The sequence below is a fragment of the Salvelinus sp. IW2-2015 genome, linkage group LG4p (assembly GCF_002910315.2).
Source record: "Salvelinus sp. IW2-2015 linkage group LG4p, ASM291031v2, whole genome shotgun sequence".
Lineage (NCBI taxonomy): Eukaryota > Metazoa > Chordata > Actinopteri > Salmoniformes > Salmonidae > Salvelinus > Salvelinus sp. IW2-2015.
In genome coordinates, this window is record NC_036841.1 from 18055492 (window position 1) to 18080574 (window position 25083).

General features: G+C 43.7%; 1 protein-coding gene across 1 annotated transcript; it reads left to right on the forward strand.

The window, feature by feature from the left end:
* The first annotated feature begins 6679 nt into the window (after window positions 1-6679).
* LOC111960636 (nucleotidyltransferase MB21D2) lies at window positions 6680-18492 on the forward strand. Its single transcript, XM_023982734.2, has 3 exons — window positions 6680-7989; window positions 15261-15685; window positions 15764-18492. The coding sequence occupies exons 1-3, from the start codon at window positions 7734-7736 to the stop codon at window positions 16601-16603; spliced, it is 1521 nt and encodes a 506-aa protein (XP_023838502.1). The 5' UTR covers window positions 6680-7733; the 3' UTR covers window positions 16604-18492.
* The last annotated feature ends 6591 nt before the right edge of the window (window positions 18493-25083 follow it).

Below are 25083 nucleotides of genomic sequence, written 5' to 3' on the forward strand. Positions count from 1 at the left end.
TAAACTAGATGCCCTCAATCTCACATAAATTATCATGGAACCTACCAGGTACAACCCTAAATCCGAAACCATGGGCACCCTCATAGATATCACCCTGACCAACTTTCCCTCTAAATACACCTCTGCTGTCTTCAACCAGGATCTCAGCGAACACTGCCTCATTGCCTGCATCCGTAATGGGTCCGTGGTCAAACGACCACCCCTCATCACTGTCAAACGCTCCTTTAAACACTTCAGCTAGCAGGCCTTTCTAATCAACCTGGCACGGGTATCCTGGAAGGATATTAACTTCATCCCGTCAGTAAAGGATGCCTGGTTGCTCTTTAAAAGTGCTTTCCTCACCATTTTAAATAAGCATGCCTCATTCAAAAAATGTAGAACTAAGAACAGATATAGCCCAGACTTGACTGCCCTTGACCAACACAAAAACATCCTGTGACATACTGCATTAGCATCGAATAGACCCCACGATTTGCAACTTTTCAGGGAAGTCAGAAACCAATATACACAGTCAGTTAGGAAAGCTAAGGCTATCTTTTTCAAACAGAAATTTGCATCCTGTAGCACTAATTCCCCAAAAATGTGGCACACTGTAAAGTCCATGGAGAATAAGAGTACCTCCTCCCAGCTGCCCACTGCACTGAGGCTAGGAAACACTGTCACCACCGATAAATCTACGATAATCGATAATTTCAAAAAGCATTTTTCTACGGCTGGCCATGCTTTCCATCTGGCTACCCCTACCCCGGCCAACAGCTCTGCACCCCCTGCAGAAACTTGCCCAAGCTCGTCCCATTACTCCTTCACCCAAATCCAGATAGCTGATGTTCTGAAAGAGCTGCAAAATCTGGACCCCTACAAATCAGCCGGGCTAGACAATCTGGACACTGTGTTAACTAACCTCCAGACTAGCTTCAATGCCATACAACTCGTAAATGCAAGTAAAACTAAATGCAAGCGCTTCAACCGATCGCTGACCGCACCTGCCCGCCCGTCCAGCATCACTACTCTGGACGGTTCTGACTTAGAATATGTGGACAACTACAAATACCTAGGTGTCTGGTTAGACTGTAAACTCTCCTTCCAGACCCACATTTAAGCATCTCCAATCCAAAATTAAATCTAGAATCGGCTTCCTATTTCGCAACAAAGCATCCTTCACTCATGCTGCCAAACATACCCTCGTAAAACTGACTATTCTACCGATCCTTGACTTCGGCGATGTCATTTACAAAATAGCCTCCAACACTCTACTCAGCAAATTGGATGTAGTCTATCACAGTGCCATCCGTTTTGTCACCAAAGCCCCATATACTACCCACCACTGCGACCTGTATGCTCTCGTTGGCTGGCCCTCGCTTCATATTCGTCGCCAAACCCACTGGCTCCAGGTCATATATAAGTCCTTGCTAGGCCTTATCTCAGCTCACTGGTCACCATAGCAGCACCCACCCGTAGCACGCGCTCCAGCAGGTATATTTCACTGGTCACCCCCAAAGCCAATTCCTCCTTTGGCCGCCTTTCCTTCCAGTTCTCTGCTGCCAATGACTAGAACAAATTGCAAAAATCACTGAAGCGGGAGACTCATATCTCCCTCACTATCTTTAAGAATCAGCTATCGGGGCCTCCCGGGTGGCGCAGGGCACTGCATCGCAGCGCTAGTTGTGCCACCAGAGACTCTGGGTTCACGCCCAGGCTCTGTCGCAGCCGACCGGGAGGTCCGTGGGGCGACGCACAATTGGCCTAGCGTCGTCCGGGTTAGGGAGGGTTTGGCCGGTAGGGATATCCTTGTCTCATCGCGCACCAGCGACTCCTGTGGCGGTCCGGGCGCAGTGCGCGCTAACCAAGGGGGCCAGGTGCACGGTGTTTCCTCCGACACATTGGTGCGGCTGGCTTCCGGGTTGGAGGCGCGCTGTGTTAAGAAGCAGTGCGGCTTGGTTGGGTTGTGCTTCGGAGGACGCATGGCTTTCGACCTTCGTCTCTCCAGAGCCCGTACGGGAGTTGTAGCGATGAGATAAGATAGTAATTACTAGTGATTGGATACCACGAAAATTGGGGAGAAAAGGGGGTAAAAAAAAAAGAATTAAAAAAAAGAATCAGCTATCAGAGCAGCGTACAGATCATTGAACCTGTACACAGCCCATCTGTAAATAGCCCATCCACCTCATCCCCATAGTGTTATTTATTTTATTTATATATATTTTGTTTTTGCTCCTTTGCACCACAGTATCTCTACTTGCACATTCATCTTCTGCACATCTATCACTACAGTGTTTATTTGTGAAATTGTTCCATGTGTAACTCTGTGTTGTTGTTTGTGTCACACTGCTTTGCTTTATCTTGGCCAGTTCGCAGTTGTAAATGAGAACTTGTTGTCAAGTTGTCAATACTATAGGTGGGAATGTCTTATGTCCGTCCTTCATGTTGTGTTGGTACATGGAATATTACTCAACTGCATATATCATAAATTGCTATTGCAAATAGAAGTATTATGTTCAACAACTGACATTTTCAGATATTATTTTGACAAACACACTTTGGTGCTTACAATTCATTCTCTATTGTCATAGATTTGGTGGGCACTGTCATCTGTGATCTTTGTGATATGACTTTCTTTAAGCACGTACTAATGAAACTGTCACTTCATATTTTTTTCTTAAAGTCTACAAACGCTCTACATTTATTCACTCTGTGATAGGGTTGGATCCTATATGCTACTTTTATTATTGTCCTGTAAATGGTTCAGTGCCTATAATTTAGGCTGTGTGTAGAATGGGGCATTAAGGAAATCACCTCTACTACTAAATTACTACTAGATTATAGTGATAAGGAAAACAGCAATTTTGCCTGTGTATTCATTTGCCTATAACTAATCAGAATTCAATTATGTTTACATAAAAAAAGAGAGTACTTCAAAATGAGAAGATCCTGCCATGGAAAAGATGACTGGGTGGACATACCACCCTGCATACCACTGCTGGCTTGCTTCTGAAGCTAAGCAGGGTTGGTCCTGGTCAGTCCCTGGATGGGAGACCAGGTGCTGCTGGAAGTGGTGTTGGAGGGCCAGTAGGAGGCACTCTTTCCTCTGGTCTAAACAAAGATCCCAATTCCCCAGGGCAGTGATTGGGGACACTGCTCTGTGTAGGGTGCTGTCTTTCGGATGGGACGTTAAACGGGTGTCCTGACTCTCTGAGGCCATTAAAGATCCCATGGCACTTATTGTAAGAGTAGGGGTGTTAACCCCGGTGTCCTGGCTAAATTCCCAATCTGGCCCTCAACCATCACGGTCACCTAATACTCCCCAGTTTACAATTGGCTCATTCATCCCCCTCCTCTCCCCTGTAACTATTCCCCAGGTCGTTGCTGCAAATGAGAACGTGTTCTCAGTCAACTTACCTGGTAAAATAAAAATAAAAAAATAAAGTGGAAAGGAGGTGAAATAACACACCATATAGCAGGAGACCTTCAGCTGCGGGGTCTTTGTAATGCAGGTTTGATAGTTATATTTTCAATAATGAATGGTTAGCTGTTATGTGACAATTAGGTCGAAAACTCTATTTTATTTTTTGGTGTAGATGGCCTGCAAGGCTTACAGATTTAAGTCTAATAGCATGAGATGAAAGTAGACAAACATCAGAGTGTGCAATATGAAGGTATAGTCAGTGGACATTCTGAACCTTGTTTGAGGTCACTAGGTCACATGACCAAGGAGCTATTGAAATTCTACATTTTGAAAAATGACAAACAAACATCAGAGTGAGATATGAAGGCTGTAACGGAATTCCTCTTCTTCTGAGGAGGAGTAGCAAGGATCAGACCAATGTGCAGCGTGGTAAGTGTCCATAATGATATAATTTAATAAACCAACCGAACACTGAACAAAATAACAAAAATACAAACAACCGAAACAGTCCCGTATGGTGAAAACACTAACACAGGATACAACCACCCACAAAAAACAATGAAAAACAGGCTACCTAAATATGGCTCCCAATCAGAGACAACGACTGACACCTGCCTCTGATTGGGAACCATACTAGGCCAAACACATAGAAATATAACCATAGAACAAAACATAGAAAAACAACATAGAATGCCCACCCCAACTCACGCCCTGACCAAACTAAAATAAAGACATAAAAAAGGAACTAAGGTCAGAACGTGACAAAGGCATTGTCAGTGGACATTCTGACCCTTGTTTGAGGTCACTACGTCACATGACCAAGTAGCTATTGAAATTCTAAATTTGGAAAACTTTATGTAAAAACGTGTGAGATGAAAATTGACAAAGTAAAGGGTGTGCAATATAGAAGGGTAGTCAGTGGACATCCGCCCCGTAGCAATCACTTCCGTCATCATGAAGTACTTTGAGAGACTAGTTAAGGACCATATCACCTCCACCCTACCTGACACACTAGACCCACTCCAATTTGCTTACCGACCCAATAGGTCCACAGACAACGCAATCGCAACCACACTGCACACTGCCCTAACCCATCTGGACAAGAGGAATACCTATGTGAGAATGCTGTTCATCGACTACAGCTCAGCATTTAACACCATAGTACCCTCCAAACTCGTCATCAAGCTCGAGACCCTGGGTCTTGACCCCGCCCTGTGCAACTGGGTCCCTGGACTTCCTGACGGGCCGCCCCCAGGTGGTGAGGGTAGGTAACAACATCTCCACCCCGCTGATCCTCAACACTGGGGCCCCACAAGGGTGCGTTCTAGACCCTCTCCTGTACTCCTGTTCACCCACGACTGCGTGGCCATGCACGCCTCCAACTCAATCATCAAGTTTGCGGACGACACTACAGTGGTAGGCTTGATTACCAACAACGACGAGACGGCCTACAGGGAGGAGGTGAGGCCCTCGGAGTGTGGTGTCAGGAAAATAACCTCACACTCAACGTCAACAAAACAAAGGAGATGATTGTGAACTTCAGGAAACAGCAGAGGGAGCACCCCCCTATCACATCGACGGGACAGTAGTGGAGAAGGTGGAAAGTTTTAAGTTCCTCGGTGTACACATCACGGACAAACTGAATTGGTCCACCCACACAGACAGCGTTGTGAAGAAGGCGCAGCAGCGCCTCTTCAACCTCAGGAGCTGAAGAAATTTGGCTTGTCACCAAAAGCACTCACAACTTCTACAGATGCACAATCGAGAGCATCCTGTCGGGCTGTATCACCGCCTGGTACGGCAACTGCTCCGCCACAACCGTAAGGCTCTCCAGAGGGTAGTGAGGGTCTGCACAACGCATCACCGGGGGCAAACTACCTGCCCTCCAGGACACCTACACCACCCGATGTCACAGGAAGGCCATAAAGATCATCAAGGACAACAACCACCCGAGCCACTGCCTGTTCACCCCGCTATCATCCAGAAGGCGAGGTCAGTACAGGTGCATCAAAGCAGGGACCGAGAGACTGAAAAACAGCTTCTATCTCAAGGCCATCAGACTGTTAAACAGCCACCACTAACATTTAGTGGCCACTGCCAACATACTGACTCAACTCCAGCCACTTAATAATGGGAATTGATGGAAATTATGTAAAAATGTATCACTAGCCACTTTAAACAATGCCACTTAATATAATGTTTACATACCCTACACTACTCATCTAATATGTATATGTATATACTGTACTCTATATCATCTACTGCATCTTGCCATCTTTATGTAATACATGTATCACTAGCCACTTTAAACTATGCCACTTTATGTTTATATACCCTACATTACTCATCTCATATGTATATACTGTACTCTATACCATCTACTACATCTTGCCTAGCCGTTCTGTACCATCACTCATTCATATATCTTTATGTACATATTCTTTATCCCTTTACACTTGTGTGTATAAGGTAGTAGTTGTGGAATTGTTAGGTTAGATTACTTGTTGGTTATTACTGCATTGTCGAACTAGAAGCACAAGCATTCGCTACACTCGCATTAACATCTGCTAACCATGTGTAATGTGACAAATAAAATTTGATTTGATTTGTTTGATTTGAAGTCATTAGGTCACATTACCAAGGAGCTATTGAAATTTTTAATTTAGAAAAATCATGTAAAATCATGTGAGATGAAAATGGACAAACTAAAGGGTGTGCAATGTGTAGGCCCACGAGTGGACATTCTGAACCTTTTTGAAGTCACTAGGTCACATGCCAAGGAGCTATTGAAACTCTAAATTTAGAAAAATCATGTAAAATCATGTGAGATGAAAATGGACAAACTAAAGAGTGTGCAATGTGTAGGCCCACTGAGTGTACATTCTTGAACCTTGTTTGAAGTCATTAGGTCACATGACCAAGGAGCTATTGAAATTTAAAAATTGTAAAAATGTATGTCAAATCATGTGAGATGAAAATGCACAAACTAAAGGGTGTGAAATATAGAAGGGTAGTCAGTGGACATTCTGAAACTTATTTGAAGTCATTAGGTCACATGACCAAGGAGCTATTGACATTTATAATTTTGAAAAATGTATGTAAAATCATGTGAGATGAAAATGGACAACTAAAGGGTGTGCAATATAGAAGGGTAGTCAGTGGACATTCTGAACCTTGTTTGAGTCAAGTAGGTCACATGACCAAGGAGCTATTGAAATTCGAATGTAAAAAAAGTTTTTTACTTTGTGGTCCGTGTGGCTCAGTTGGTAGAGCATGGCGCTTGCAACGCCAGGGTTGTGGGTTCATTCCCCACGGGGGACCAGGATGAATATGTATGAACTTTCCAATTTGTAAGTCGCTCTGGATAAGAGCGTCTGCTAAATGACTTAAATGTAAATGTAAATGTTTACGCTCCCTAACTATTTCAACTAGGAATAAAAAATGCTGCTTACATTTCCACATGTTTATTAGCTTTGGAAAGCGAATGAATGTCCAAATCGTGAAAATAAGACCTGTGCAATGTTGTGTGCAATTTTTCCAACATCATGACACTTATTTGGAGTCTGTGGCTCAAGTGATTTGAAAGCTATTGAGGTTTGAAAGCGCGAATATCCAACTTGAAACTGTCTTTACCTCGGTGACATGTTGCATGTTAAGAACCTGGACTTTTAATTTGGTTATGAACTGCACAGCGCAAAAGGAGAGGAAATCGGAGAAAATAGGCATCATTGTGAGTGCGGATGAGCGTTACAAGGAATCCTTTCGATTAATGCTCCGTCCTCACGGGCACCTGAGCTTCTGTAAGGACGTTATTTGAATGTGACTGAAGGAGTGGGATGGTAGTTTTATGTATTCAAACAACCATCAATGGAATAGTATTTTTGTTTTGTTTCAATACCCCGTGTAGTAGTTGGCGGCAATACACCAAAAGGTGTAGTCTGCCATAACATTTTAAAGAAGAAGGTCTTCCAAACAGATGTCAGATAATAGGTTGGGCAACGTATCAGCTACATACGTGCGCCAGCGCAATTCCTTCGTCGCTCTGGAGGAGCTGATTCGGCTAGCGTCATCATCAGCACCATCATCGACTTGACTTCATCACTCTCACACTAGCTATGACAATGACTTTGCCTACGATTCGACAGCCATCCCCAACAGTCATTGAACCACAGCCACGCTGATGAGAGCACTTTGCACACCCCGCATAAAATTTAAAGGACCTCCGATTTGTTTGGTGCAAGCAGTGGCCGATGTTCTGAACTGAAGCCGAGGTAGCCTGTGTGGGGCCTTGGGACGCCTGCGTTCACATTTCTGTTTTTTTCTTGCAAACATGGCGGCCCCTGCGCTAACCAGCCGGGCTGGGTCCGTAAATAGCTTGGGAAACAGCCCCACTGCGACTCCCAGCTCCACGAACAATAACAACAAGATCATCCCAAACTACCCCGAGCTCGATTTCAGGTCCGGGGCCAGAATCGAGGATTTGAACCGATTGATTCTGGAATTTAGTAAACACGATCAGCGAGAATATGACGACCAGCGAGCGCTCGAGATTCACACCGCCAAGGATTTCATTTTCTCCATGCTCGGTAAGAGATTGTGGGTGGGAAAATCACGTCTGTTTAGCTGACATTTTAACCTAGAATGAGGCAGATAAAAAAAAAATATTATGCGAAACGTATTTATGACAATTCTCAATAACAACTACAGTCCGCTAGCTTGATCAGCGGTGAATGGATGCGATAATAAAAGCATCCATTCAAATCTTTCAAATCTATCAGTGTAGATCAAGAGATCAAATCAAGAGGCTGACTATAAATCCCGAATATCTATCTAATCTCTGACCCATCATTGTCCGGTCCTAGATAAATTGAACAATATAATAATTCATTATTTTAGTCTTACATCATTCATAGGGCTGCACTGCCTGCAAACTGTCTGTGATTGCCATTGCTCGAGGGCATACGGCGTGGTTGAAATCTGGTCGGGAGGTTTTATACCCATATGACAACCAGATTTCATGCAAAATACGTTTTTTTTCATGATGTCATGAAAAATATGTATTAATCTGATCGAACTACTGACCAGTTATTTAAATGCTACTCAATTAATAAACATGTGCATAGTGTTTGTGGGCCATGCACCCATTGAATATATGACATTGGAACCATTACAATTATACAAATTGGAGTAATGTTCTTTTTCAGAAGGGTTTGCATGATTCCGTTTAGAACAGTTGGCAAATAACAGCTGGCAGAGCGCACCAAAGCGGGTTAGGGTCTCATGGACCCAGTCAAGGAGCTGGGCCTATTCCGTTTGAGACTCGGACTCAGGGGGCTTCATGCGGGCGGAGCTCTTCCCGATTCCGATATAATCATATTACCTTGGGCTAAGGCTAATGGTACTCGGGCGGAGTCCTCATCAGTTTTTCCGGTCCGATTAACTTTTTCAGGAGTAGGGCCATTTTACGTTTTTATCCGGCAGGTGATGAAATACCAGTTAAAAAATGTGTTATATTTCACCTCCAATGCATCGAATTTGCTAGGTCATTAGCAAGCTAAAATGTGTGACAGTCTCTGCGGCCCTATAGCTATCAGAGATGGTTCCTAATTTAGAGGATCTATGCTTTAAATGCTTTTGATTTTAGTACAGGCTATGGCAATGCTTTTCGTAGTTGCAGTCCACCGAATTGAAAACTGCACATTCACTTCCATAATATTTGTTATAGGCTACCAGCATGTAAGATGAGCATGCACTATAATATAGTATATGCCTACCCTTACAAAAATGTACTGCCGTTAAAATACAGTAAAACTTCAGTACAATGAAATAATGTTTTTTAAATGAATAATATCTGGTAGCTTGCTGTGTGTGGCTTTTAATGGTAACCGATTGTTTATTGTGCTGTGCATTTTCTTCTGTTCCACTGAATGCAATTTCGATTTTATAGAGTAACTAAATTAGTTTTCAGAATTTAACAAAAAAACACGTAGGCCTATGTATTTTATTTCAATATCCTACTACAATCCACCAGGATTTACAAACCCCTATATTTATTCAATTTATTTCAATAGTCAAACATTATTGCACCTGAATTTGACCCTGACAATTATATTGTCCCTTAAAGCTTTTGAGCAATTCAAATTACTGCATGCATTGTTATTTTAATGTCAGTAGCTAAATGAGGAGGTAGGCATATCTGTTCCAACTAAAATTTGTATTGGAATCGGTGCTAGCAGCAATAGATCTCCGTGCGCGGTGCAGGCAGCTTGAGCGATCAAGCGCATTGCTCATGCGTCATTGGGACAGAGCGCCCTGTAGGTTACCCAACAACACAGCTGGAAAACAATGACGGCTTCGAAATGTGCACAAAAACTTCGATAACATTCTCCTGCATTCTTGTTTTACTTTTGTAAGTAAGGCGGCGGTTTGTTGGGGAGAAGACCTTCAAGGAAAGTTTTGCTAGCTGGCTAATTTTAGCTAGCTAACATTAGCTCTCTAGCTAATCTTCTATGGACATGGTAAGTTAACATTTTTACCTCCTGCAGCTAGCTAACATTTTTACATTTTTAAATCTGTTTAGCTAATGATGGTGTTGCTGTCTGTCTCTGTCTCTCTCTGTCTGTGTATGTGTGTGTGTTGCTGTCTGTGTATGTGTGTGGGAGAGACGGACAGAGTGATGATGATCACAATAACTTTAGAAAACGTGTGCAAAATGCTTACAGTAAGTGTCATGAAAAGCCTGGACCTAAAATATGTCCCAGACCGCTGTGGTGGAGGAGGATGCAAAGTATGTATATGAGCAAGTTGCTCTTTTTTGAAGACCTCTCTAAGCTATAACTGTAACAGACTTCTTCAACTAGTACCACATAAATACTTTTAGCCAGCTGAGTCCACAAAGTTTTTTCAGGAAAATCCTTTTTCTAGTTTTCTTTTAAAATCTCAAATKKATAAAGTTGTAATGCGCTGATTCTCTTCACTGCAGATCTGACCMATCACACCACTATTCAAGAGGGCCACTATGCTCCAAATCGCCTTCTCTGCTCTGCAGTCCTCGATGAAGATCTACCCGATTACACCACTCTTATTAGGCATGAATAAAAATCCCAATGTGCATTTATATACTCTGTCCCAGTCTTTCTATGCATGTAATGTCTGTGGGTTAATTATGAAACAATTACTGTGCAGATGTGCAAAGAATTGTGATGTAGATAGTTTTTTTCCATTGCTTGATCAATTTTAAATGTAAGAATATGCAGATTGAAACTTTAAATGGTGCCTATGGAAACAAATAGAAATGTAATGAACAAGGTTTTCAATATCCAACTTTATCCTTTGCAATCCTTTTTACAGTAGGTAATAAGCTGTAGTCAGGTGGTTATTATCAGGTTGTGATGAGGTCTTAACTATGACCTGTAGCCTACATAATAAACTCAGCAAAAAAATAAACGTCCTCTCACTGTCAACTGCTTTTATTTTCAGCAAACTTAACATGTGTAAATATKTGTATGAACATAACAAGATTCAACAACTGAGACATGAACTGAACAAGTTCCACAGACATGTGACTAACAAAAATTGAATAATGTGTCCCTGAACAAAGGGGGGTCAAAATCAAAAGTAACAGTCAGTATCTGTTGTGGCCACCAGCTGCATTAAGTACTGCAGTGCATCTCCTCCTCTTGGACTGCACCAGATTTGCTAGTTCTTGCTGTGAGATGTTACCCCACACTTCCACCAAGGCACCTGCAAGTTCCCGGACATTTCTGGGGGGAATGGCCCTAGCCCTCACCCTCCAATCCAATAGGTCCCAGATGTGCTCAATAGGATTGAGATAAGGGCTCTTCACTGACCATGACAGAACACTGACATTCTTGTCTTGCAGTAAATCACACACAGAACAAGCAGTATGGCTGGTGGCATTGTCATGCTGGAGGGTCATGTCAGGATGAGCCTGCAGGAAGAGAACCCCATGAGGGAGGAGGATGTCTTCCCTGTAACGCACAGCGTTGAGATTGCCTGCAATGACAACAAGCTCAGTCCGATGATGCTGTGAAACACCGCCCCAGACAATGACGTACCCTCCACCTCCAAATTGATCCCGCTCCAGAGTACAGGCCTCTGTGTAATGCTCATTCATTCGACGATAAACGCGAATCCGACCATCACCACTGGTGAGACAAAACCGCGACTCGTCAGTGAAGAGCACTTTTTGCCAGTCCTGTCTGGTCCAGCGACGGTGGGTTTGTGACATAGGTGACATTGTTGCCGGTGATGTCTGGTGAGGACCTGCCTTACAACAGGCCTACAAGCCCTCAGTCCATCCTCTCTCAGCCTATTGCGGACAGTCTGAGCGCTGATGGAGGGATTTGCTTTCCTGTTGTAACTCGGGCAGTTGTTGTTGCCAACCTGTACCTGTCCCGCAGGTGTGATGTTCGGATGTACCGATCCTGTGCAGGTGTTGTTACACGTGGTCTGCCACTGCGAGGACGATCAGTTGTCCGTTCTGTCTCCTTGTTGCGCTGTTTTAGGCGTCTCACAGTACAGACATTGCAATTTATTGCTCTGGCCACATCTGCAGTCCTCATGCCTCCTTGCAGCATGCCTAAGGCACGTTCACGCAGATGAGCAGGGACACTGGGCATCTTTCTTTTTATGTTTTTCAGAGTCAGTAGATAGGCCTCTGTCGTGTCCTAAGTTTTCATAACTGTGACCATAATTGCCTACCGTCTGTAAGCTGTTAGTGTCTTAATGACCGTTCCACAGGTGCATGTTCATTAATTGTTTATGGTTCATTGAACAAGCATGGGAAACAGTGTTTAAACCCTTTACAATGAAGATCTGTGAAGTTATTTTGATTTTTACGAATTATCTTTGAAAGACAGGGTCCTGAAAAAGGGCCGTTTTATTTTTTTGCTGCGTTTATAATTCAATTTAGAGGTCAGAATTATGACGAGGTGGTCAGATAGAGGTACCAGAATAAGATGTCATATTTTTTAACCCCCCTTTTCTCCCCAATTTYGATCTTGTCTCAGCGCTGCAACTTCCCAATGGGCTCGAAGGTCGAGTCATGTGTCCTCCAAAACAWGACCTGCCAAACCGCGCTTCTTAACACCTGCCCGCTTAACCCCGAAGCCAGCCGCACCAATGTGTCGGAGGAAACACCTTTCGACTGTCAACCAGGGTCAGCCTGCAGTCGCCCGACCCGCCACAAGGAGGTGCTAGAGCGTGATGAGCCAAGTAAAGCCCCCCCGGCCAAACCCTCCCTTAACCATGACGACGCTGGGCCAATTGTGCGCCACCCTATGACATGGCTGAAACAGGAACTAACTTTGCCGCGTTTCATATATAGCAGTGGATATACAAATGAATGTGATATTTGATTCTCTCTCAATAATTCATTGTACAATGAACACACACATATTTCCATTTGTGAGTGTGTGATATGGTGGTTGGTGACATATTTATTTCGACAAGAAAAACTTTTATAAACAATGTCAACACTGCCATGTTGATCTGAGCCTTGCTGTTGGAAAACCACGTTAGTGTTCGGCTATCACGGTTGAACCTCCCCTGACTTCACTCCTCGGCATTCGTTTCGTCGGTTGCTTTGGCATTATCACTCTAACGTGCCCACTAACTCGGTGGCATTCAAAGTCTGGTCATGACCCCTAGTGGGGTCGCGGGGGAACTACAGGGGTGTCACCATTTTTTTATTTAAAAAAATTAAGATGACAGATCATTGTATGGAAAGATGAAAGATGAAAGAGAAAGATGAAAAATATATATTTTTTGAGAATGTATTTATTGGTTTCAGTAAAATGTAATGAATTTAAGTTTTTTTGTTGATATAAAAATCAAAATCTTTGCAGGAAGAAATAGGGTCCCCGCTGAAAGAGTTTGAATATCACTGCACTAACTTGAATAACTTTGATTTGACTGGCATATTAGGCGAACTGTTGTGGTGGTGTACTGGTTCAGCAGCAGTGCAGAAAACTGGACACCATGAAAACTCACTCAGATGACGTGTGCAAAAGATACAAAAAGAGTAGCAGACCGACACACACAGTCTCACACACACACAGACTCACATTTGCACTGTCTCTCTCTTTCTCTCTCTCGCTCTCTCTCTCACACACACACACACACGCACACACAGCATATGTTTTACTGTCCTTGTGAGGACCTAACATTTATTTCCATTCAAAATCCTATTTTCCCTAAACTTAATCCTCACCCAAACTCTTAACCCTCACTCTAATTGTAACTTTAAACCTAAAGCTAACCCCTAAACTTAAAATAGTATTCGTCCTCGTGGAGACCTGGGAAATGGCCCCCACGAGGGAGAATTTTCCTGGTTTTACTATCCTTGTGGGGACTTTTAGGGATTTCCGGTACCCTCAAGGACAGTAATACAAGCCCACACACACACACACACACACTTGCACTGTAGGCCTACACACTTAAGCTTCTTGCGCTTAGTGTCTCAAAGTCACAGTGTCTCAAACAAACAGTGACAGTAGACCACAGCGCTGAGCCACTCGGGCCCGTCTCTTATGTTGGGGGTTATGGCTGCTGAGAGGGAACAGACACTGCCTGGAATCATTGAAGAGGAAGAGAGAAAAAAGAGACAGAGCACTGCAGTCCACTTAAATAAACTCAGCCAATGCTAACGGAGCATGCTAGGCTAGCTCAGTCCAGTGCAGTGCACACAGAACCCAGAAGCCAACGATGCATAAGATAATGGCAAGTCATTTTTTCACATCTGAAATGTTATGGGATGGTAGGATGACTATGACAGGGGAGATTTATTTAGCCTGTGTTAATATTATTTCATGTAAATGTATCGGGTTGGAACCGGTTCAGGGAACAGAACAGAAAAATAACAAAACATTTTGAAGAACGAAACCAAAACCCGGACACAAAAGTGATCTCTAGTGTTCCCGGGACAGGACCTTTTTTTTTCAAATCTTGAGAACTGGTTAATGATGTTATGTTTAGTTACAAATACAAATGTCATGACTCAAGYCAAGCCCCCTCCATGTCCACCGCTCTCTCCCCACCTGTGAAATATCAGTCACATCTCGCGACTGCACTTAGTTGATGAATCAAAAATGTAACCAGCTGTCTTACCCGTTCCACAACAAGCTGCTCAATCTGCTCTAATTGAGTGACTAATAGAAATGGAATAATGTGTCCCTGAACAAAGGGGGGGTCAAAATCAAAAGTAACAGTCAGTATCGGTCCCAGACGTGCTCAATGGGATTGAGATAAGGGCTCTTCACTGACCATGGCAGAACACTGACATTCCTGTCTTGCAGGAAATCACACACAGAACAAGCAGTATGGCTGGTGGCATTGTCATGCTGGAAGGTCATGTCAGGATGAGCCTGCAGGAAGGGTACCACATGAGGGAGGAGGATGTCTTCCCTGTAACGCACAGCGTTGAGATTGCCTGTACGGACAACAAGCTCAGTCCGATGATGCTGTGACACACCGCCCCAGACCATGACGGACCCTCCACCTCCAAATCGATCCCGCTCCAGAGTACAGGCCTCTGTGTAATGCTCATTCCTTTGGAATGGCATAGGCTACCTTATTACAGAGAATTTGTACTGTGAAAACCTAATCATAGGCTAGCTATATGCTGTCTATTCATCCCCATATTTTTTAAGGAGTGGGACAGTCTCACTCCTTTTGTATTTTTGTCCTTTTTATTGAACAGATAGGACAGGCAAGGAAAGACAGGAAAGGTAGGAGGTTGAGTCAAAGGGCAGTGGGCCGGATTCGAACCCATGCCAACTCTAACCGCTGGACCACACAGGCCACTATTAATCCCCCTTTATTCTTCTCCCATCAGGTATGGTGCAGAAACTGGACCAGAAGCTCCCTGTGGCCAACGAGTACCTGCTGCTGTCAGGTGGTGTGCGGGAGGGCGTGGTCGACATGGACCTAGACGAGCTGAGTGTTTACGCCCGCGGCACCGACTATGACATGGACTTTACCCTCCTCGTGCCTGCGCTCAAGCTGCACGACCGCAACCAGCCGGTCACTCTGGACATGCGCCACTCAGCCCTGTGCCACTCGTGGCTGAGCCTGCGCCTCTTCGACGAGGGCACCATCAACAAGTGGAAGGACTGCTGCACAGTGGTAGACCACATCAATGGCGCCACCAACTACTTCTTCTCACCCACACTGGTGGCTGACTGGTTCTACGAGTCCATCAGCGTGGTCCTGGTGGAGATCCAGAAGAAGCCCCAGCGCGGCATGCCCCGCGTGGAGAAGGTGGANTACGAGTCCATCAGCGTGGTCCTGGTGGAGATCCAGAAGAAGCCCCAGCGCGGCATGCCCCGCGTGGAGAAGGTGGAGCGGAACGGCACMATCATCTCCGTCATCCTGGGCGTGGGCAGCAGCCGYATGCTCTATGACATCKTGCCTGTGGTCTCCTTCAAGGGATGGCCRGCGGTGGCCCAGAGCTGGCTGATGGAGAACCACTTCTGGGAYGGCAARATCACAGAGGAGGAGGTGATCAGCGGCTTCTACCTGGTGCCTGCCTGCTCCCACAAGGGCCGTAAGGAGAATGAGTGGCGCCTGTCKTTYGCCCGCAGYGAAGTGCAGCTCAAGAAGTGCATCTCGGCCARCCTGATGCAGGCCTACCAGGCRTGCAAGGCCATCATTATCAAGCTGCTGTCAAGGCCCAAGGCCATCAGCCCCTACCACCTGCGCAGCATGATGCTGTGGGCCTGCGATCGGCTCCCCGCCACCTACCTGTCCCAGGAAGACTTCTCAGCCCACTTCCTGCTAGGCCTCATCGATGACCTGCAGAACTGCCTGGTCAACAAGATGTGCCCCAACTACTTCATCCCACAGTGCAACATGCTGGAGCACCTGTCGGACGAGATGGCCATGCTCCATGCCCGCAAGCTCAGCTCGGTGCGCTCCGACCCGGCCGAGCACCTGCGCACCACCATTGAGCACGCCAAGGCGGCCAACCGACTGACCCTGGAACTGCATTGGCGCGGCAGTGCCTCAAACCTGCCGTCGCCACAGTCGGACGCGGGCGGCGAGCACCAGCCGGATGACCGCTTGGCTAAGAAGCTGCAGCAGCTGGTGACGGAGAACCCCGGAAAGTCCATCTCGGTGTTCATCAACCCCGATGACGTGACGCGGCCGCACTTCCGCATCGACGACAAGTTCTTCTGAGACTTCAAAATAGAAAAAAGCTATTCTTCTCCTCCCCCCACATCACCCATTCTCCCTTTGACTAGATCGATCGGTCGAGTCGTCAAATTAGTCGGTTTCCCAAGTAACGGTCGCCACAGAGCATTGTGAGGTGCTTTTGAGCAATGGTGTCTTCCCATTTTGTTTACCTGTCCCCACACCCCACCAACCCTACAGTGCCCGTGTCACCTTGAGAAGTCCTTTACAGGACTACATGAAACAGGTGGAAGAAGAGGTACTGCGTCTTTCCTCGGAAAGTTAAGGAATGGCTTAGTCCCTGTTGGGGAACTGATGGTACTAACGCCATAACTGTGCATAAAGAGAGTTCAGTGGATGTGTGTGTGTGGACATTGGTATTATTTTGGACAGAATGTACAGGCACACAGTTATGGTGGAAGTTGTGATGTGAAGTCTGAAATGTTGCATATCTTTTAGGAAGGCAATTTCAACTGTCTTTTTTTCCTCTATTGGTTTAGAGCTGTTATTCCAATAAGCTGTATCGCAATGACAAAATGTTTCTAACTTTACATTCTCTGTGCATTCATGTCCATGTCCTATGTGTACAGTGAACAGTTCCAGATGTATCCAGAATATGCCAAAAACCTGCAGATATCTGACTGGCAATGTGATACACATATCTTCATCCTCAAGTGCAATTAGTAAACAAAAACACACACACACACACCACACCACACATATAAGTGCTAACACTCATCATACACACTCCTGATCAGTGAAGTGGTGTATTTGTTACGTATTTGTGATATTCCAGAACTCTGGGACCTTGTCCTTTTGTTTGTTTGTGTTATATGGAACTCGGAAACATTTGGCTGTGATTCTTATTTTCCATATTGCTGCTGACCTTATGAAGATGTTTTATGATTGACTGGTTATGCAAATTAAGTGAACAAACACACAATGATGTATTTTAATTGGACATGGGCGTAGCTACTGTGTACATAATATTGTAAAACAGCAGTGGGAACCTGGCTGTATCATTTGTATGGACCAATCGGTCAGCGGCATTGTCAGCACCAACGAATCGCGTGGCCTGAGGTTCTTCAAATCCTGTTGAGTCAAACCTGTCATGGACCAAAATGAGCAACCTCACCATCGGCAGGGATCATTTGCTCACGAGTGGCGCAGCGGTCTAAGGCACTGCATCTCATTGTAAGAAGCATCACTCCCTGGTTCGAATCCAGGCTGCATCACATCCGGCCGTGATTGGGAGTCCCATAGGGCGGCGCACAATTGGCCAAGCGTCGTCTGGGTTTGGCCGGGGTAGGCCGTCATTGTAAATAAGAATTTGTTCTTAACTGACTTGCCTAGTTAAATAATAAAATAAAAAAACACACTGCCTTACCATCAATTCAGACTAATCACTGGAGTGGCCTGAAGAATGTGTTCTATGCCTTACCAAAGGCATACTGGCCGCATTCCGGGCTGACTACGTTGCAGACGCCTGCGAAATCTCACAACGCCTGGATAGCTGTCATATCACGTCATATGAGATGTCATATCACATCATATGACATCGCAATCTGATGCCTGTCTGTACAAATCGATTGACCATGGGTTGATGCAATGCAATATCGGCAATGTAGTTAGCCTGAAACGTGACCATACTGTATGAGAGGGAGAGCAAGTCCCCCCAATGATCAAATCAAATTGTGTGTAGATGGTAACACTATAATCAAGCTAAAATGTAATTAAACATATTTAACAACGACTCTAAAGAGAAACTGCTCGGAAATAGTTGACAAAACGATGTTGTATAACATTTAACAGTTGCTTGTCTGATGCACATTAATGATACAGTATGTTGCAAACAATATCAATTTGTGTGATGAATAAAGATGTACAGGATCCTACACTGTTGTCTGGCTCTTTGTATCCGAATTATATCAGTTACATCAGGGGTGACAAAATTATTCCATGGAGGGTCTAGTGTCAGCTGGACTTTGATTGTTTCCTTTCAATTAAGACCTAGACAACCAGGTGAGGGGAGTTCCTTACTAACTAGTGGTCTTACTTCATCAATCAAGTACAAGGGAGGAGCGAAAACCCGCAGAGACTCGGTCCTCCGTGGAATGACTTTGACATGTGCATTACACGATCTCACTGTGATATGAAAAATGGGTCCCACTTTGCATGGTTCTAGGTTCTGCCATTACAGTATAACTATTTGTAGTTTGTGCACTCATTGACATTTTTAAACACCAACTCGGTTGCCTTGGTGTCTGTCCTAAACGGGAAGGCTGGGGGTTCGATCCCAGATCGAGTCATTACCAAAGACTCAAAAAAATGGGATCTGATGCCTTTCTGCTTGGCACTCAGCATGAAGAATGCAAATTGTCTCCGTTGTGAGTTATTGTACAAATCCTTGCAATTGTACATGACACAAACAGGTATTACAGTTGTAGAACAAGTTGTAGCTATGTATTCAACTGCAATGTAATTACATAGGTTTTGGCTTCTTTATGTGACCGAATAAGGTGCATGTAGACACAGATATGTAAGGCCGGGTGTACACTACTCGATTTTGGCTACAATTTAGTCTGAGGGCTACCGATCTTCTCTTTGAGCAGTCCCAGACGTCCCGATATTTACAAACATGTTTGATTTTATCTGCACAAAATCTGCAATGCTCTTTTAGTGTGAGATTTGCAAAAACACGTTTTGAGAACGCTGGTCAGCAATAGCCAATGAGAGGTTGCCAGAGAAGAAGCCAGTGAGATGATGACGTTGCATCACCCAGAATGTGTAGACTAGTACTAGTATGTATTTGCCTATAACTAAAGCCAAAGTGTCAAATCGTTACAGCTCTAAAGTTCACAAGCAAAATTCAAAATTTTGGCTAGATATTTCAACTCTATATGGCAAGCGGGAATGTCTGACGGAAAACGTTTGAGGCTGCTTTGAGCCACAGCTCATTGTAGCTAAGTTAAATCTAATCACATAATTTCCGTGAGACAGCGTGGTATCGAGAATCCTCACGACCAAGTGAAGAATCTTGTAGCGCGTGACAACGGTCTGTGCCATAGCATTAAGTGTGTGCACCACTAGGTTGGCCAGACAAAATAAACATCAGGAGTTGATTGTGAGAGGCTCAGCGATGTTAGTGTAGTGTTCACCCGTCTTAAGCCGTGGTAGCTGCTGTCCTTTGAGTACTTGGCTCTTTCGCAATTGTCTTTCCTCGATTCCACTCGTCCTCTCTCCTCACATCCTTCTCAAAGTGCATTGAAGGAGAGAAAGTCAGAGATAATCCAGAACCTTGGATCATATCCTCCAATCCATATAGTAAGGTTTTTTGATATTGTACACGTTCACAGCTAAAAGCTGAATCCCATATACTGGAAAAAAAGGGAAACAAAGAGAAAAAAGAAATACAAAAGTTGATTTAGATCGGGTAAAATGTAGAGTGATGGCTGAAGGGTTGATTGAAGCAGTTCGTGATGACTGGAGTGGAGGGAGCATCGTTGGTCTCATAGGGAAGGAAACATCACGGTAGCAGCCAGGGGATTCAGTCAGTCAGACAAGGAGAGAACCGAAGCCTCAGCATCTCGCCATCTCAGACGCCCTGCCTCTCCATATAGCCACTTGGCTGAGTAGATATAGAACTATTCCTCCAATACATTTTACAGCACACACTTGGAGGCAAGGAGAGAAAGAGGCAAGGAGTGAGTACACAGGGAAAGATTTGAGATTCAGCCCGTCACAGTGTCTTGGCCAAAGCACGAAATAGAGGTCCCTTGCCTGGGATTCTTCCTCTTGAGGAGAGGAGATACGATCACAAATATTGACAACCTTCTGCTCCCAGACTGCTCTTACGGCTAATGTTGGTAGTTAAGGTAGAGACAGACAACAGCACTGTTCGCACACACTTATACATGCGTCCTACCTCCCTTTTGGTAGGTAAACCCTGATCTGTAAGTCATTGGAAAAGGGAAAGCCAGTTTTACCACCCTGTTGCTTTCACCAACCCAACCTTGTCAGATCACTAATTACCTCAAGGAAGGTGGAAATGAGGTATTCCAACAGGCCCCAGATGTGATGTAACAACAGGGAGGGCATGGCATGGTGAATATGGTTGGATGAGTCAGGTCGCAGGGACTGATATGATTTGGTGGGGTGCAACAATGAATTGTCCTGAGAGACTGACATGTAGGAATGGGGTGTATTTAGTGAGGTGAAACATTGCAGATAGAAATGGAATGTATATAATACATGATGCTCAATTATGCATGCCATAAAATCTGATCTGTTCTACAAAAAGCATTTCTATCTGAACGTTTGGTAACGTTGCACCCTTCTGAAGAGACTTTGGAAATCAATTTCGACTCCACCTTCATACTGACTAAGGGCTTCATGTATTGCTTACTGTGACTGAAAATGAGTCTCTGTTTTTTGTATTGTAGCCTACTTTATAGGTCCTCCATTTCTTTTGTAGAATAATAAAAAGCACTTATGAAAGGTGGGGTTGATGAAATTTACAGTTATTTAGGGGCACATATGATATATAATCTGAATTCATACTGATTATATTTGTGTTCTCTGAATTTGTCCTCACAGTCTGGCAGCTCTGGCCTAAAACATTCAAATGTGTTGGGATAATCTATTTCTATTTTGTGAACACCCCCACCAGCCTCCTCTCCTCCCTACCTCTCTACCTCTCTACCTCTCTACCTCTCTACCTCTGCCAGGTTATTTTTGCTTCCTGTTGTCTCAGCACCTGCCAGGACACCTGCGGCCTAGACTTCAACCGTGCTGCCGCACCCCTCTCTTTCCAGCCCCAACCTCTGCAAGCACACGCTCAAGGGTGAAGTTTCCCCTTGGTACAGATCTAGGATGAGCTCCCCCACCTCCCAATCCTAACCTTAGAAAGTAGCCTTGTAGACATTAACAGACATTAATACATAGTGATGTACAGCCCACAGCAAGATGGAAAGACCATAAAAAAATCAGTTTTCCATATCTCACTATGTTAATTTCTCTCCCTCAGTGGTTTTAGGGTTCGTCCCAAATAGCCCCTTATTCCCTACAAATAATTACAAGAAGTAAAGGAGCCTGGAATAACCTTTTGGGGTTCTAAAAATTGCCACACAGGGAACCGTTCCAGGTCACAAAGGTACATCGAGGAACACCTCTGAAAATGTTCTTTGAGGATCCCCTGTCACATGATGCTAGATTTGTGAAAAATTGTCACAGATTGACGTTTATATGCTGATACTGGGCTGCCTGTGTAAAAGTTCAAACAGGAACCTGTTTGTGATGGGAGGGGTTAAATGTTAAACCTTTTTAATAATATATTGTAGCAACATTATAATATAATATTAACATTGCTGATTACATATAGAACCATGACAGTCATCCGAATGCAATGACCACTTTATATAGTAATAAATTGGTAACTATTCCAACATTGGGATTTGTGAAGGCACTTGAGCAACTCATACACATGTATAAGCCTATTAAAGCTACAAAACTGTCAGTGTTTAACCTTAACATGTGATGACAATACAACAGAACCGAAATACAGGAATTATGTTCACTCTCACGGGTGGCCAAGAATAACTATCTGAAAGCGACACCTTTACTAAGCCACGCCCCGAGTCTTCTCATCTGACCCGCTGGGTTATATTTTAATTACCCAGCATCAATAACCCAGCGTCAACAACCCAACCTGGCCCTTTTTAAAGAAAACATTCCAACTAAGTGACCCAATGCCTGCAACCCAGCAGTTAGAAGCATTTTTAAGAGTGTATTTGTATTTATTATGGATCCCCTAAAATACTCTTCCGGTGGTCCAGCAAAATGAAGGCAGTTATACAATTTTAAAAACATTACAATACATTCACAACAGATTTCACAACACATTAAGTGTGTGCCCTCAGGCTCCTACTCTGTTACTACATATCTACAACACAAAATCCATGTGTACGTGTGTGTATAGTGCATATGTTATCGTGTGTTTGTATGCATGTGTCTGTGCCTACGTTTGTATTGCTTCACAGTCCCGCTGTTCCATATGGTGTATTTTTATCAGTTTTTTACATCWAATTTTACTGCTTGCATGAGTTACTTGATGTACATAGCTCTATGTAGTACTGTGCGTCTCCCATAGTTTGTTCTGGACTTGGGGACAGTGAAGAAACCTCTTGTGGCATGTCTTGTGTGGTATATATGGGTGTCTGAGCTGTGTGCCAGTAGTTCAAACAGACAGCTCGGTATATTCAACATGTCAATACCTCTCACAAATAGTGATGAAGTCAATCTCTCCTCCACTTTGAGCCAGGAGAGATTGACATGCATATTATTAATGTTAGCCCTATGTGTACTACATCTAAAGGCCAGCTGTGCTGCTCTGTTCTGAGCCAACTGAAATTTTCCTAAATCCCTCTTTTTGGCACCAGACCACACAACTGAACAGTAGTCCAGGTGCGACAAAACTAGGGTCTTTGGGACCTGCCTTGTTGATAGTGCTGTTAAGGCAGAGCAGCGCTTTATTATGGACAAACTTCTCCCCATCTTAGCTACTGTTGTATCAACATGTTTTCACCATGACAGTTTTCACCATGACCTCACCTGCTCAATTTCCACATTAGACATTACAATATTTAGTTGAGGTTTAGGGTTTAGTGAATGATTTGTCCCAAATACAATGCTTTTAGTTTTTGAACTATTTATGAGTAAATTATTCCTTGCCACCCATTTTGAAACTAACTGCAGCTCTTTGTTAAGTGTTGCAGTCATTTCAGTCGCTGTAGTAGCTGACGTGTATAGTGTTGAGTCATCCGCATACATAGACACACTGACCTTACTCAAAGCCAGTGGCATGTCGTTAATCAAGATTGAAAATGTAAGGGGCCTAGACAGCTACCCTGGGGAATTCATGATTCTATGTCGATTATGTTGGATAGGCTTCCATTAATGAACACCCGCTGTGTTCTGTTAGACTGGCAACTCTTCATCCACAATATAGCAGGGGGTCTAAAGCCATAACACATACGTTTTTCCAGCAGCCAACTTTGATCGATAATGTCAAAAGCCTCACTGAAGTCTAACAAAATATGCCCCCACAATCATTTTATCATCAATTTCCCTCAGCCAATCATCAGTCATTTGTATAAGTGCTGTGCCTGTTGAATGTCCTTCGCTATAAGCGTGCTGAAAGTCTATCAATTGTTTACTGTTAAATAGCATTCTATCTGGTCAACATCATTTTTTCCAAAATTTTATTAAGGGTTGGTAACAGGCTGATTGGTCAGCTATTTGAGCCAATAAAGGGTGCTTTACTATTCTTAGGTAGGGGAAATTAGTTTTAATTCCCTCCAGGCCTGAGGGCACATACTTTCTAGTAGGCTTAGATTGAAGATGTGGCAAATAGGATTGGCAACATCGTCCGCTATTATCCTCAATAAATTTCAATCCAAGTTKTCAGACTCCAGTGGCTTGTCATTGTTGATAGACACTCACTTTACTGACTTCAAAAGTACAATGCTTATCTTTCATAACTTTGTCAGATATACTTGGATGTGTAGTGTCAGCATTTGTTACTGGCATGTCCTGCCTAAGTTTGCTAATCTTGGCAATTAAAAAAATCATAAAAGTACTTGGCAATATCAGTTGGTTTTGTGATGAATGAGCCATCTTTTTCAATGCATGATGGAGTGGAGTTTGCCTTTTTGCCCAAAATCTCATTTACGGTGCTCCAAAGCTTTTTACCACCATTGTTATGTCGTTTATCTTTGTTTCATAGAGTAGTTTCTTCTTCTTTTTATTCAGTTTAGTCACATGATTTATCAAAGTTTAAGCAAGGTTATCATCGTAAACAAATGTCATTATCATCACAAGAAACCTTTTGGAATTAAAACAGGAAGGCTACAGTTATAATATAATTGGCTTGACATCCAATGTTGTATTATTCAACATTGCTATTTAAATAGTACTTATATAGGAATGGATAATTGTTTATAAGTCGCTAGATATCCCATAAAGCTATCGCCAAAAACAGCACGTTTTAATCTTCTTCTGAGCAGGGCCGGCACCAGAACGAATCAGTTGGACGGGCATTTGATTTACGGGACCTCCTATGTATGTGTGAATTCATTTATTTTGGTTTTATAGTAATGACATGTAATTTAACTGGAAAAAATTATTACCTTTTAATATGGCAAGAACACAACCAGTCATGATTTTTTAATCTGATTGTCAAACAAATCACTTCAAAAAGTAGGTTAATTAACTTCGCACATTCGTCCAAAATAATTCCAGCAATCGAACAGTTCACTGTGTACCCACCAACTTTCCTTCAAATTTGCAAGTGGCTGAAACTATCTCACTGGAGAAAGCATCCGAGCAAGCAAAACAGCATCTGTCTTATGCTCTTCTTGGCCAGACAGCATCAGATAAATTGGCTACACATATTTAGACAGAGGGACTCTGTTTTGCTCGTTCGGATG